The 13,051-nt window shown below is 38.0% G+C and overlaps 3 protein-coding genes across 5 annotated transcripts in view; 1 reads left to right on the forward strand and 2 right to left on the reverse strand.

Annotated features, from left to right (window-relative positions):
• Positions 1 to 7,912, forward strand: part of KMO (kynurenine 3-monooxygenase) — a 91,796-nt gene extending 83,884 nt beyond the window's left edge. Inside the window, exon 18 of the transcript XR_005214608.1 lies at positions 5,889 to 7,912. The gene's annotated coding sequence lies outside the window, so the exon portion shown is untranslated. The remainder of the gene's footprint in view (positions 1 to 5,888) is intronic.
• Positions 1 to 12,525, reverse strand: part of OPN3 (opsin 3) — a 46,400-nt gene extending 33,875 nt beyond the window's left edge. The window contains exons 1-2 of one of the 3 annotated variants that reach the window (XM_037822053.1): positions 12,011 to 12,517; positions 7,927 to 8,104 (exon numbers count right to left, since the gene is read on the reverse strand). In XM_037822053.1, coding sequence (XP_037677981.1) covers positions 8,064 to 8,104; positions 12,011 to 12,383 — 414 coding nt within the window. In that variant the 5' untranslated portion in view covers positions 12,384 to 12,517 and the 3' untranslated portion in view covers positions 7,927 to 8,063. Of the gene's footprint in view, positions 1 to 370; positions 597 to 7,926; positions 8,105 to 12,010 lie in introns of those variants that run through there. The other 2 variants (XM_037822038.1, XM_037822043.1) reach the window with 2 other exon arrangements.
• Positions 990 to 7,794, reverse strand: CHML (CHM like Rab escort protein). The gene has a single exon (XM_037822024.1). It carries the CDS (start codon positions 7,762 to 7,764, stop codon positions 5,806 to 5,808), a length of 1,959 nt encoding a protein of 652 aa, XP_037677952.1. The 5' UTR covers positions 7,765 to 7,794; the 3' UTR covers positions 990 to 5,805.
• Positions 12,526 to 13,051: the final 526 nt, after the last annotated feature.

Raw genomic sequence — 13,051 nt, forward strand, 5'->3', positions numbered from 1 at the left:
CCCTACCCCCCCACCCCCGCCCCATCCCAAGCAAGACAGAAAGCTTCTGATTATTGTCAGCAACTTAATTATGAATATTAGCTGAAATAGATTTCAGAAAGTGTTAACTAATCCAGTTCTTAACTTTTGTAACCATGTAATAACGGGTTTTGGCACCCTTTAAAGGATTGCCATACATAGGCAAGTCAGATTTCTTTTGTTTCTTTTCTTTCAGATGCTTCTCAGACACAGAGGACTTACTTATTTCTATATTTCTAATTCCTAGAATAATGCCAATGCATAGCCCACAATAGTAGTTTAACTGATGTTTATTGAATTAAACCATCTTGATTTGTCTCTAATAATAATAAATCACCTTGATTTTACTCACTCAGGCTGATTGGAAGAAAGGGTATCTGAGCATCCTTGGTCCCCTCAGCATAGGTCTCCCTTCCAACACTTCTTAGGTCCAGGCTTGACATTTTTACAAATCCAACCTTCATCACCCTGTCCTCCAAGATTCCAATTAAAATGTATGTTCTTGGATTTGGAGCCATACTTTATCAGTATATAATGCCTTCATGGTGATGTCCTAGAATGAGTTGCTCTATTCTTTATAACTCTAGATCTGAGCATTTTGTTAAAAAAAAAAAAAAAAAAAAAAAAGGCTTTGTCACAGCCTACCTTCTTTCTTAAAAAAGGCATTTGCCTATTTTGATGGAAAATTTTTAAGATCTGGCCCCTAACTAAAAGAGGAAAGCAAAAAAAGGAAAAGAAAAAAATAAAAAGAACTGAAAATGGCTCAAAGGTTAATGCTGGGCAACTGAGAAAAGATACATTGCAAAATTCATCATGATCAAGAATTCCTTCCTACCCAGAGTTGTACAAATTTTTGCCACGTATTTTTGGAGATTATCTTTTCAACTTTAACACTCAGAAATGTTATTTTCCCATTTAAAGTAGAATTTTAGAAGTTTCCAAGAAATCAATTTTCTCACCAACTCAATATGTAACTTTACTAATTATTCTTTTATTTTTTATTGCACACTTCAACCCTTTACAGAAAAAAAGACTAAGAACTCCTTAAAGTCCAGTTAATTACATCTGTTGTTCTGATTCTTTTCAAGGTAGAGACCTGAATTTTTCTGTAAATATCATTAGTAAATACAATTTTTAATTAACATTTTCGAGTTTCACTTGAACATTTTTGCATACAATTTTACGTATATTAACAAGTATTTAATGCTATATAACAATCTATGATAGCAACAACAATACATCAAAACTTACTTATCCATTTCCCAATTACTGGGCTTTTTTTTCAAACTCTTATGAATGAAATCGCTAGAAACATCTTTGTACAACAATCTTTTTTTTTTCTTTTAAATATGTCCTGGGCATATACTACTAAAAAGGGAATTACTATGGCAAAAGATAGTTCAACTACAGAACACTTACTGTATTCTTGTCAATAGCTCTTTTAAGACTACTAATATACAATGCTACTGGTATGAGGACATAGGCAATTTTAAAACTTTTTGAACTTTCTTCAAAACTAGGTCAAAGTTGTTTTAATTTTCATTTTTAATATTAGGAAACCTGTACATCATTCTAAGAATTGATTTTAATTTGTATCTTCTCATCTGTACTATATCCGTTTATAAATTTGTCTCATAAAGAGTAGAAAATTTTCTAAAAAAATATTAAGCACTTTATCCATTTCTTCTTTTGTCTTCTTCCCGTGCAGGATACAATTTTTCATCTTTCTTTCAATTAATCTCTTCTCTTTGTCAATAATGTTTTTCAATTACCATAAAGTTTCCTTTGTACCACTATTGGTATAATAGTCTAGTCTTTTTAACTTTTATATTTAACATTTTAAACCATCTGGAACAAATTATGGTATATGTATAGAGTGGTTCTAATTTATTTTTCCATAGTGATATTCAGCTGGTTTTTCCAGAACAGTTATTAAATATTTCTTTCCAATTAATTTATTACTCTTAAACTTTCTATTCAGCACCAAAGAATATTTAAAAATGTTGCTTAATAGCACGTTTTGAGGATTAGAAGGGCAAGACTCCCATTGTTGTTCTTTTCCTAAGTTAAAGAGGCATTATCTGTCTTTGCTGAATTTATCACAATTCTGCCAAATTACATAAAGTATCCACTTGGAATGTTAAATGGAATTGTAGTAAATCTACATACTAATGCCACACATTAGCATTCCTTTTCATGTCCTTTCACATGCATTATCTAACTTAATCCTTACAAAAATTCTGTGAAGAATTATTTCTATTTTATACATGGTAAAATGGAAGCTCCATTTTACCACTGTAAGATACATAAAATTTTATCATCAGATTATGCAACTGGTAAATAGAGATGCAGGGACTAATATTCTGGTTTTGGGACTCTTCATTTAGTACTTTCCCATTACATTAAGATGTCTCTCATGAGACTATGGTCTTTTAAATTTAGTTCCTCCCATCTGTAACAATATGCTTCTATTTAAGCATCTTTTTTAATTTACCCAATACAGTTTCATAACTTTCTATAAATGGCTTATATAAATTAATACCCAAACATTTTTAAAATTGTGGCTTGTCATTGTTAGACTCTAGAAATGAGATTCGTTTTTATATTAGTGAGGCCTTACAAGAGTTGTCCTTTCGTTTCTGGCTTATTCCACTCAACATAATGTCCTCAAGATTCAGAGATTCATTTTTAAAGTAGTATATCCTGCAACATCTTGAATTAGTTATTTGCTAGTATATTTACATATTATAGATTTTGCTACTTACAAAGTTACATTAATAGATTTACCACGTAGAAAACGTAGTTGTTGAGAAAAAGCAGTATTTACACAAATGTGTACTTTTCTTCCTTATCTTTCTCTTATGTTTTATTGCAGTGACAAGCTTTTTCACCACATATAAATACAAATGGTGCCAAGATTGCTTTGTTTCTCCCTGAGAAATATTTCTTATGTTTCCCCAATGGTAATGTTAGTCTTGGTTTTAAGGAGTTACCATCCTTAGTGGAGAAGTCTATGAAATCATTACTAGAGGTAATTAAATTAAAAATGGTGAATTTTATTGATATTTTAAAAGTTATCTGTTGTTAATACTTTGGATTTTTGTCATTTGTTCTGTTGATGTTGATTTAATAGCTGTTGTGTTGAACACCAGCCTTTAATCCTGAGTCATAATATTGTCATTTGTTTCTGCAACATTTGCCTGTATTTTATTTTCCATTCTGCATATCTGTTCAGAATGAGACCTTTAAAAAATCTGCTTGACTTTCAGTATGGAGGTCATATTTGCCTCAAAATGCAATCGGTACACTTGCAGGCATCTATCATGGCCTTGCCCTTGTAGGACATGGGGAGCATGGGGAGCTGGTAAAAACCAACTTGTAGCTCTGGTTATGACTTTGGCTGTAAGTAAAAGTCCTTTGTCTCTGAAAAAAAAAAAATGTAATTGGTAGTGCATCTTTCATGATATATAACTAGGTATTATTTATTCTTTAAACCTTTGAAAAAATTCACGCATAAGGCCATAAGGGTCAAAGTCCAACTCAGCAGAAAATTATACTAGGTGATAATAGTCCCTAAATTTTTAAATGCTTTTTATTTGTTATAACTATTCTTATTTCTGATTCTATTTTGTAGTCATTTAAATTAAAAAGTAATATATTCATTTTGATAGTTTTCAGTAGGTCTACATTACCTCCATCCTCCACTTTATTTATCATCTTACAATTGTCTTCATTTTAATTACTAGTTTTTAGGTCTATTTCAGGCATTTCAGTTGTTTTGATCGGTTTAAACCTTGGGATCCACCCAATGCCATAAATATTAATGCCAATTCATGACTTCTCTCTTTTCATTAAGCTGTAAATTATTTAAATGTTTCTTGTGTAATTTTCCTCAAATATAGAAGAGCAACAAGACTATTCAGTGCATATTTTAGCCTAGTAACATTCACATTTTATAAACAATCTTCAGAGCAAAAATTACTTTATTAAAGAACACAATTTTGTTAAAACTTAGCCAAATTCTGCTTTGAGATTCATAAATCTAAATATACAGACATATATTTTAATGTCTTAATCTTCATGTTTCCAATTCAATAAGCTGAGACACCAGTGGGGTTCCCAATGTCTGTCTTCACCAGTAATACTAGATTCTGATTTTCATGGGCACTTTTTCCTTCTCCTATAGCACCTATACTCATCTAGTAGTGAAAGTCAGTGGAAATGTCAAGAGTTGTGGAATAAAAGCTGAATTCCAAACTTGCCTATTCCACATACCAGACTCTGCACAAATTATTAATAATAAACTCTATTTCCTCTTTGAAAATGTATGCAATAGTATCTGCCTCACAGGGCCGCTAAGAAGATATAATGAGAAAGCACAATATTTAGTGCCAATAAATGCTCTGTACCAAAGCAAAACTTGTCATTACCAGCTCATTTCCTGAAGGATTATCCTTCTCTACCTGAGGAATGGAAACTGGAGACTAAAGGAGGAGGTTCACCTCTTCTGATATCTCCACACTTCTTCACTACTGGAGCACAACCAGTTTTGTGACTTCTGGTGGTTCTGGGAAAAAAAAAAGTTTCCATCCTCTGGATCACAAAAAGGTGGCAGAATTGATTAGGAAGGGTATTTTATCTCATTATTTGTGGGGTGGAACACAACCAAAGGGGCATGTTAGATACTCCTTTGATTCACTGCCAACAGTTCTACTCAGTGTTGCTCATTAAACTGGCCAAGTCAATATGATGATGATTTCATCCTCAATAATACACCTCAGGTAATCTATTTACAGATGGTTTCAAAACCTCCTAGTTTCTCCTAGGAATTTCAGAATAACCACTCTGAAGTATTTTTTCCTGGGGCAATTTAATTGTTCTTTTGGTCTGAGTTATTTGCTAGAAATTCTTTTTTGGGGGGTTGGTCTCTACTGAATTTCCTGCTAGAGCAGGGCTTTGTAGAAATTTTCTTAAGAGTTCAACCAGAACTAATCTTCTCCCCTAAATTCCTTTTGGGATGAACCTCCCAAGAATGAGCTCTTAAACTACTAACTGAACTTCTCCCTTTTTGTAATGTAGAAGCCTGTGGTGGTGTCACTCACTGCCCCAGTTGGTTATATGGGTCAGGTTGATGAATTATTTTGCAAGATGTATTTTAAGCATCAGACCTCTACAAAGAATAAAGGATCATGCAAAGCTAATCTTTTTAACAATCAGAGACAAATTGTATTTTATCTTATTGGCATTTGCATTAGTAGCAATGCCATCATGTCTACATGTTTATATTATAATACAAAAGATCCACATAATTTACTTTGTGTGTGTTTCACTATTCAAACAGATCTCCACAGAAAGCAGAGGTGATAGTAATAATAGTTCCAAAAGTACTTAACTATTCCATAATAATTGTTCTGTACACAATGATAAAATCCAAAGATCATTAGCAGATACAATAGTACCTTTCCTTAAGCACAATTCCTAATATGGAACCTCACATATGTACCTAATTCCAAAATAAAGCTAATGCCATTTAAGGTTCTGGATCATGGCGTCTATTTGGCAACCAAAACAAACAAACAAAAAAACCTAAATCAATAAATCAGTTACTGACAGACTAACGAAGACATCCAATAACTGAATGTCTCAAAGAAAGTTAAAGATAATATCTGCATACATAGCATTTATCATATAACCACTTTTAATACGGGAAACTGTCCTTTAAATGAGAATATTCTGATGCCAGGATGAAGGTCCACAATGGAATTTCCAGTTTGCTCTTTTCTAATTTTAAAGGTGCTTCCCTGGGCTTTCTAGGTTTTTTATTTCTTCAGTAGATTCCACTTTGGCCATTATTATATTACTGGTTCCAGGAGTCTCTGATTGCTTATCGTCACCATCAAAGATAATGTCTTCTGGATTTGGAGGTGGGGGGCAGAATTCTTCACTTGGAAAGATCTCATGGAAAAGTGTCTCAGCTTGCTTGACTGCATGCTCATTTCCCAGACCACAGTCAGGCCCGGAGCAGATATAAACATTGGAAGGTAAGCCATTATATGAGCTTCTGCTAATTCCAGAGGAATCTCTCATGTTATAATAAAGAGCCCACAAAAGTCCTGGCTTTGCAAGTTCTTCCTTATCTATTTCTGTTTCATCATATGGAGTGAATAATTTCTTCACCACTGATTCTAAGTCTTCTCTTGCTGTTTTAGAAGATGGACAAGCCAGATGTACCAGATAAGTGTCTTTCATGCATGTCATGGTTGAAGAACATAACTCAGTGACCCGAACAGCACAACCTCCTGGTTCCACTGGAGGGACTATCAAAATGGAAATCTGCTGATCTGAATCTGTCTTTAGTATAGACTGATCTGTAATGAGCACTGCCCTGGAGATCTGCTTATACTGCACATTTGAACATGTTTCCTCAGAAAGGTAACTATCCTCCACAATAAAGTATTTAGCATTTATTCTTTGACCAAAGTGATCTATAATTGTTTTACATCTTCCAGAATCTTTGTCGACTACAAGGCATTGTACTTTATGGCGGAGACAATAGATTCCACCAAAAACTGCGCACATTCTGCAGAAACACTGGGGAATTTCTCCTTGGCCGTACAAGGGAAACAAAAAGGGGGTGTTGCCGAACCGTCCCAGACACTGAAGGAAGTTTTTTGTTGCTTTAAGGCCATCTAATGTAGTGCAAGATGACTGTGATGTCATCGCAATTGAGTGCAGTATAAAATGTTGGAGGTTGGGGGTTAACTTTTTAGTTTTTAAGTACTCTGAAAATGAACATTGCTCGAAAGCTTGATATTCATCAGGATGTTGTTCATAGTCTATACAAAATGTAAGAAATTTCATTAGCATCCTCTTTTCAACCATTGTGAGTTCTTTGCTATTAAAGACATCTGCTCTGGAACAAGGCACCTGTTCTACTTTTCCTTCCCGAAATGCAAGAATCCTAGTAACATTTTTAAATTCTGCATATCGACTAACATTTGATTTGATTAAAAGATCAATTAGCAATCCTTGAGAATACAGCAGCTTTGATACCAAATCAATGTTAAACCTTCGGCCTTCTTTAACTATTTGAGAGTAAGTAATCCTATTTCTCTTTAGTTGATCAGTGTTGTCTTCCACTATAGGTTTGCTTTCATCTTTATCTCCATGTACAACTGTGTGAGAAAAAGTTTTATCTCCACAATCATTTTCCTTCTCCAGAGTTTCCTCTACATTATTTACTTCTAGTGAAGTCTCTTTATCACTTTCTGGAGTGTCTTTGGCAGGCATTTCATTGTTAGTATTGCAAGAGTGCCTTTCTTTGGGCAAACATGCAGAATCCAGAGGTTCACCGAGGGTACTAGATGCCACAGAGGAAGGATTTTTCTGCAGAGCACCAATCTCCTCGACATTGTCATCCAAATCCTGACTGGCATAACAAAAAACTTCTATGTGTTGAATGGTTGCATCCTTCTTGCGAAGAGTAACAGCTTCTTCGGTTTCATGGATTAGGTCTTGCCATGCAGCTGCTGTTTCTTCTCCATCATCACTGTTTTCCTGATAGTCCTTCAACCAGGACAGCAATCCTGAAAAGCTGAAACTAGCCCAGTTTCCTCCATAGTAACCTCTTGAATCAACGTGCAGAACTCTCTGACCACTCCTTGAACATGCAGCTGCAAGGATGGATTCAGGCAAACCAGTCCCTACTATAACCACATCAAACTCTGTGGGGAGATTGTCCGCCATCCTGGGAGGTAAAGCACCTGGTGACAACTGCCAATGAAGGAAACGTTTATGAATCTAGGCTGAGGGCTCAGCTGAGGTGCGAGTATGTCGAAATAAAATCTCTCCTTGTGATGATTCAGTGTATTGCAGAAGCAGAGGTTGCAGGTCCTAGCTGTTTAACTATTATTCTTTTTTTTTTTTTTTGTACTTTTTCTTATAGATCAGTAGCATAAAAACATGACAAAGTACATCTAATCACATTTGAGAATACCCAACTGACGTGTGGTTTTCATTTCTGCATTTCATCTGAGCAGTAAATGTCAAAATGCATCACATATGCATTTGTGACTGGAACTCTTCTCTGAAATAAGAAAATTCAAGAAAGAATACAATATAAGAGAAAAATAGTTTCATGCAGTAACAATTACAGTCTGTTGAAGCCTGACTTGCTATCTGGATATAAACTTCTACTAGCACAAGTCATTAAATGCTCTTGCACATATATTCTCATTCCTTGAAAATGAACAGTAGAGATATGTTCCCCCAAATCAGGCAATTCGATAATGAAGAATGGGCACAATATCCCACAAAAATAAAGAATTAACATAATAAAATCTATAACATTTGTTTTAATAAAACTAGTATTTGAATAAAACTATATACAGCTGTGAGCTTAGACTCTAAGAAATGTGATTCCACTGTATTTAAGGAAACAGATTATATATTATGTGACTACTGTCATGATTAGGGATACCTCCGTGGCCAACACAGTCTGTAGGTGATTCCAGACCAGTTGCCTAGATCTTCTAGGCCTCAAACCATCCTTAGGATCTTGTAGCAAAATGAGAGTTTGTGTATTCTGTTTGAATTCACTAGTGTATCAATAATAGATTAACTCAGCAAAACCACTGGCATTAAAAAACAAAAACAAACAAACAAAACAAACAAAAAACTTGGAGCTATAAAAGAATAGGCCTACTGAGGGGGGATATTTATTTACAACAATTCTTTCTATGAATCTATACAAGCACATGTGTGTTTTGTAGATGTAAGCCCCTAACCCTAACCCTAAAAACAGAAAATGCCTGGGTTCAAATGTTAAAATATCTTAACATAAACACTTTTAACACTGAAGAGAGTGACTTATATTTTGCCAGACTTTGTCTCTGCAACCCTGAATCTCTGTATCCCAAGAAATAGGTCTATCTAAGCATCCTCTTGCAAGACTAACTTGTTTTCTCTTGTTCTTGGTTTTTAAGAGATGGAGGTGGTAGTTTCGAAAGGCTCTCCTCTTAACTTCCAGGATAATACTAGTCATACTCCATGTGCAGAATACTGATTTGGCACTACGTGTGGCCAGAAGTGGAACAGCCACAGTGCTGAAGGGCATACTCACCTGGAAGGCTTTCACCTCCCCACATCTACATGTGAACTGTGTGATCACACACCACACTGCTAGGGAGTCCGTCTATCTATTATTCATTATTGCATAGTGAGAGTCAGAATTCTTTAAACTCTCATTTCCCTCTCTGCTTAACCTACTGAAATCTAGATCACTACAAGCTTGGCCTGCCTAGACTAAGGTGACTAATTATTTTGGACATTAGTAAAACAAGCCAGTCAACTGGAACTTAGATTAAATCAACTAGTTCACTCAAGTATCCTAATAGTTCTTTCTAGTCAAAGCTTCAGCCTCAAGAATATTAGGGATTTCATTTATTTTTAGCATTCTCTGAGAAATTGGGAATCAAGCAGAGAATGAAACAGCTGCCTGACCCATTCATGTATTTTTGAAAGTATGTCTGAATTCTTTATTCTGACTTTTTCCAGCAAGGTGTGAGGAGGGAGACAGAACCCATGAGGTTATCTGAAGAAGTATGACCATAGTACATGCTTGTTCTTAGCTTAGAGGAGAAAGACAGGAGCTGAGGGCAAACTAAGGAGAGAGGATACAGCCCTAAATGCTAAGACCAAGCACCTTCTAACTACAGATCAAAGGAGTCATCAAAAGACACAGCAGGGTGAAAGCTTAGAGAACATTTTGCTCAACTACTCCATAACAGAGATGAGAAAACTGACAGCTAGCAAGATTGACTTGGAGAAGTACACATAATTTGTTAGCCACAGAATCAACAGCACAACTCACTCTTGTGCCAACAGGCCACAGGCCTGTGGAGGAAGCAGTGGCTTCCGGCTTTTAAAATCTCCTCCGCCACGGGTGATTAGTTCTTGCCCAGGGATAACAACGAGGGAAGCACCTCCCTTTCTACATCTTTAACCCTAATCTAGAAGCACAAACCTTGCACTTTACTCCAGGCAAAGAAATTCTTAATTTGTGCTAAGAATTCTTTAAGCTCCATCTTAACCCCATTATTGAGTTGTGTCACAAGGCTTAAACAAGTCTCGGAGCCTCATATCCTCAGTTTCCACCTTTAATTTAAAAATGGATTAAGTCATGGTTGAGAGTACTAACTAAATGCCAAGAAAAACAGAGCAGTCCTCAGGTAAAATCCTGTGTAGTAAACATTTCTAGCATTAGAAAATCACTTCTAATTGGGATGGAACCAAGCAGGGAAGGCGAAAGAGGGAAAAAAAAAAAAAAAAGACAAGGAGATCCAAAAGAGCGGGACAGGCAGAGGGAAGAGGGTGAGGAAAGAGGAGAGATGCTGATAATAATAAAGAAATCAATACACATTTGCTTTCGAACTCCAAGGCACAGAGATGGGATAGAAATAGAATTTTCCAGCACAGAAAAGGAACTTAGTGGAAATAAGAACTTTCAGGCCTGTGACCAAGCACCTGTTGCCCATCCTAGGTAGCATTATTGGCTGAGCTTGAATCATCCTCTTTAAAGCTTAGTCCTACCTTAAAAATTACCTGATAAGTATTTTTAAATTAATATAAAGGGTGTAATAACACAGCCATCTATATCGCCACCTGCATACACTTACAGCCCCCTCTCCAAGTTTCAAATCTCTGTATTAAATGGAATTCCAAGATTAAAGCTTATTGGTAGTCCAGGGGAATTGTATCAGAACCATTGAAGCAATCAAATAAATGAAATAATTCCTATGACATTTTCTGGTTTTCCAAAAGTATCTAAAAATGAATCATAACAAACGTAATATTTGAATTTGTCAGAGCATAGTAGGTTGATGAATAAGAAAACATTTTTGATAATGCTACAAAGATACTGTTCTCCAAAACCTGCCAAGATAAAAGCAGTAATAAAGTATAAATGTATCTCACAATAAAAAGGAAAGTTATGACCTGAGAAATACACATTTCTATTTCAAATCTTTGTACAAATGTAATTCCTGTAGCACACAAAAAATAATTTATTTTCCAAGCTTATAAAATCATGTCTTCAATGATATGCGAGCTTGATCATCCTTCAAAATTCCAAGTCTCATAGAAACTTAATTCTTCCATAAGGATTGGGAGTACTGTAGAAATAAATCTTCAATTAACAATCAAGTTCTGCTTTAATGAACCTAATGGTTGACAGCTAATTATTTGTTCACCTGAGTCGGGATTCTCTGAGACATTTGTAATCTCACCTTAGATTTTGGTTTCATAGAACCTATAAGGAAAAAAATACAGTAAAAGTGGCTTATAGGGCACATGCCAATTTGCATTCTGAAGACCTAAATTAAACTCTCACTCCCTAAGAAGCATTCAAAGGTTTACAGTTGCTAATGAGCAAAATAAACAGAATCTACACATTGCTATTTTAGGTTTCTACCTCTCATTTTAGGGAAAAATGGTGTACTAACTAATTCACAAGTTAATTTCTGTTTTTCTTGAATCTCTTGGCTCTACAGTCCCTCGCTTCTTTCCTCAAAGTGTAAAAGCCGTTGTTTCATGACCTGTTGAATTATATTAGGAGGTGAAAACAGAGAAATGAGATGAGCTTGACAGAGTCTGGATAGAGTTACAGAGGACCTGGAGTTCAAGAGGAATTGAGGGTGCAGAAGGGCTGGGGTTTAGCGTCAACACGGGGGAATCGGAGTCGCGGTGAGCGGTGGGGTAGGAAGAGATGAGGCAAGGAAGCAAAGAACACCGTGCAACTTGGGGTAGTAAAGCCTAACAGGAAAGAAGGTTAAAGCAAGGTGGTGGCAGGGAGAGCGAGTTGGAGAGACGAGGCCGAGCGGGAATGAGAGTTGAGGGTGGGCTGGGTGGCAAGCTGACGCACAGAGATGGTGGCATGGCGGGGAATGGGAAGTTTGCAACGGAGAGGACGCTTTCTCCTCCCAGCCCAACTCACCGAAGAGGCTGCTGCTGAACCCGTCCCACACGCAGCCTACAGTGTCCCAGACCCAGCCGTTCCTCAGGCAGGATATGAAGGTAAAGGTGACTCCGAAGAGGGACACCAGCAGGTCGCTGAAGCTGATGTTGACCAGGAAGAGGTGAGTGGGAGTGCGGAGCCGCTGGAACTTGTAGTACAGGATGAGCACGAGCACGTTGTTGCCAGCACCCAGCAGTCCGATGGAGCCGATCAGGCCCGCTAGGCGCTCGTAGGTGCCGGGGCTGAAGACGAGCGCGGGGCTGAGCGTCCCCGTCGGCCCCGGTCCCTCGGCGCCTGCGCCCCCGCCGCCCTCCCAGTAGTCTCGGCCGCCGCTCCGGTTCCCGGAGTACATTGCCCGGCGCCGGCGCGGTAGGCGGGCGGCGGCGCTCAGCGTTCACCACGGCCCACGGCGTGCTCCGCACTGGGTGGGGCTCCAGCTCCGGCGCGGGCTGGAGCCATCGTACGCCGCCAAGACCGCGAGGCGTCGCGCGAACGGCCTCAGCAGCCTCTTCCGCCAGGCGCGTCCTCGTGGCCACGCCCCTCCGCCCCGCGCGTCCTCGTGGCCAGGCCTCCCCGCCGAGCAGCGCGTTCTCGTTGGCCCGTCCCCTTGCTCCACTGGGCCCCTCCACCCGGGTACCAGCGTGCACCGGCGAGCGTGGACGATCATCGGGGCGAGCCGGGAGGATAGGGCAGAAAGGAGGGAAATCAACTGCAGTGCTCCCCCTACCCAGGCCTGAAAGCATCGAGTCTATTCCCTCATCCACTCATTCACTTATGTAATCATTCATTCATAAATATTTCTGAGTGCATGCCACGCTAGACTTCTCCCCTTTTTGGGAAGCTGTAACAACCCACCGACAGCCCACAGTGTCACCCTCATCTCATGCACTTAATGTAAACAAAAGAAAATAAGAACATTGAAAAGCTTGGGGGTAGGGTGTCAGTCTGCAAATGAAACTGAAGAAGGGAAAAACGAAGCCAATAGAGAGGTGCCTCCCAGATTTCATTGAGTGCCTTAGG

This window comes from Choloepus didactylus, chromosome 2, assembly GCF_015220235.1.
Source record: "Choloepus didactylus isolate mChoDid1 chromosome 2, mChoDid1.pri, whole genome shotgun sequence".
NCBI lineage: Eukaryota > Metazoa > Chordata > Mammalia > Pilosa > Megalonychidae > Choloepus > Choloepus didactylus.

What these genes read in the sequence shown, in the direction of transcription:
- CHML (XM_037822024.1), bottom strand. Translation starts at nt 7,764, where the DNA reads ATGGCGGACAATCTCCCCACAGAGTTTGATGTGGTTATAGTAGGGACT.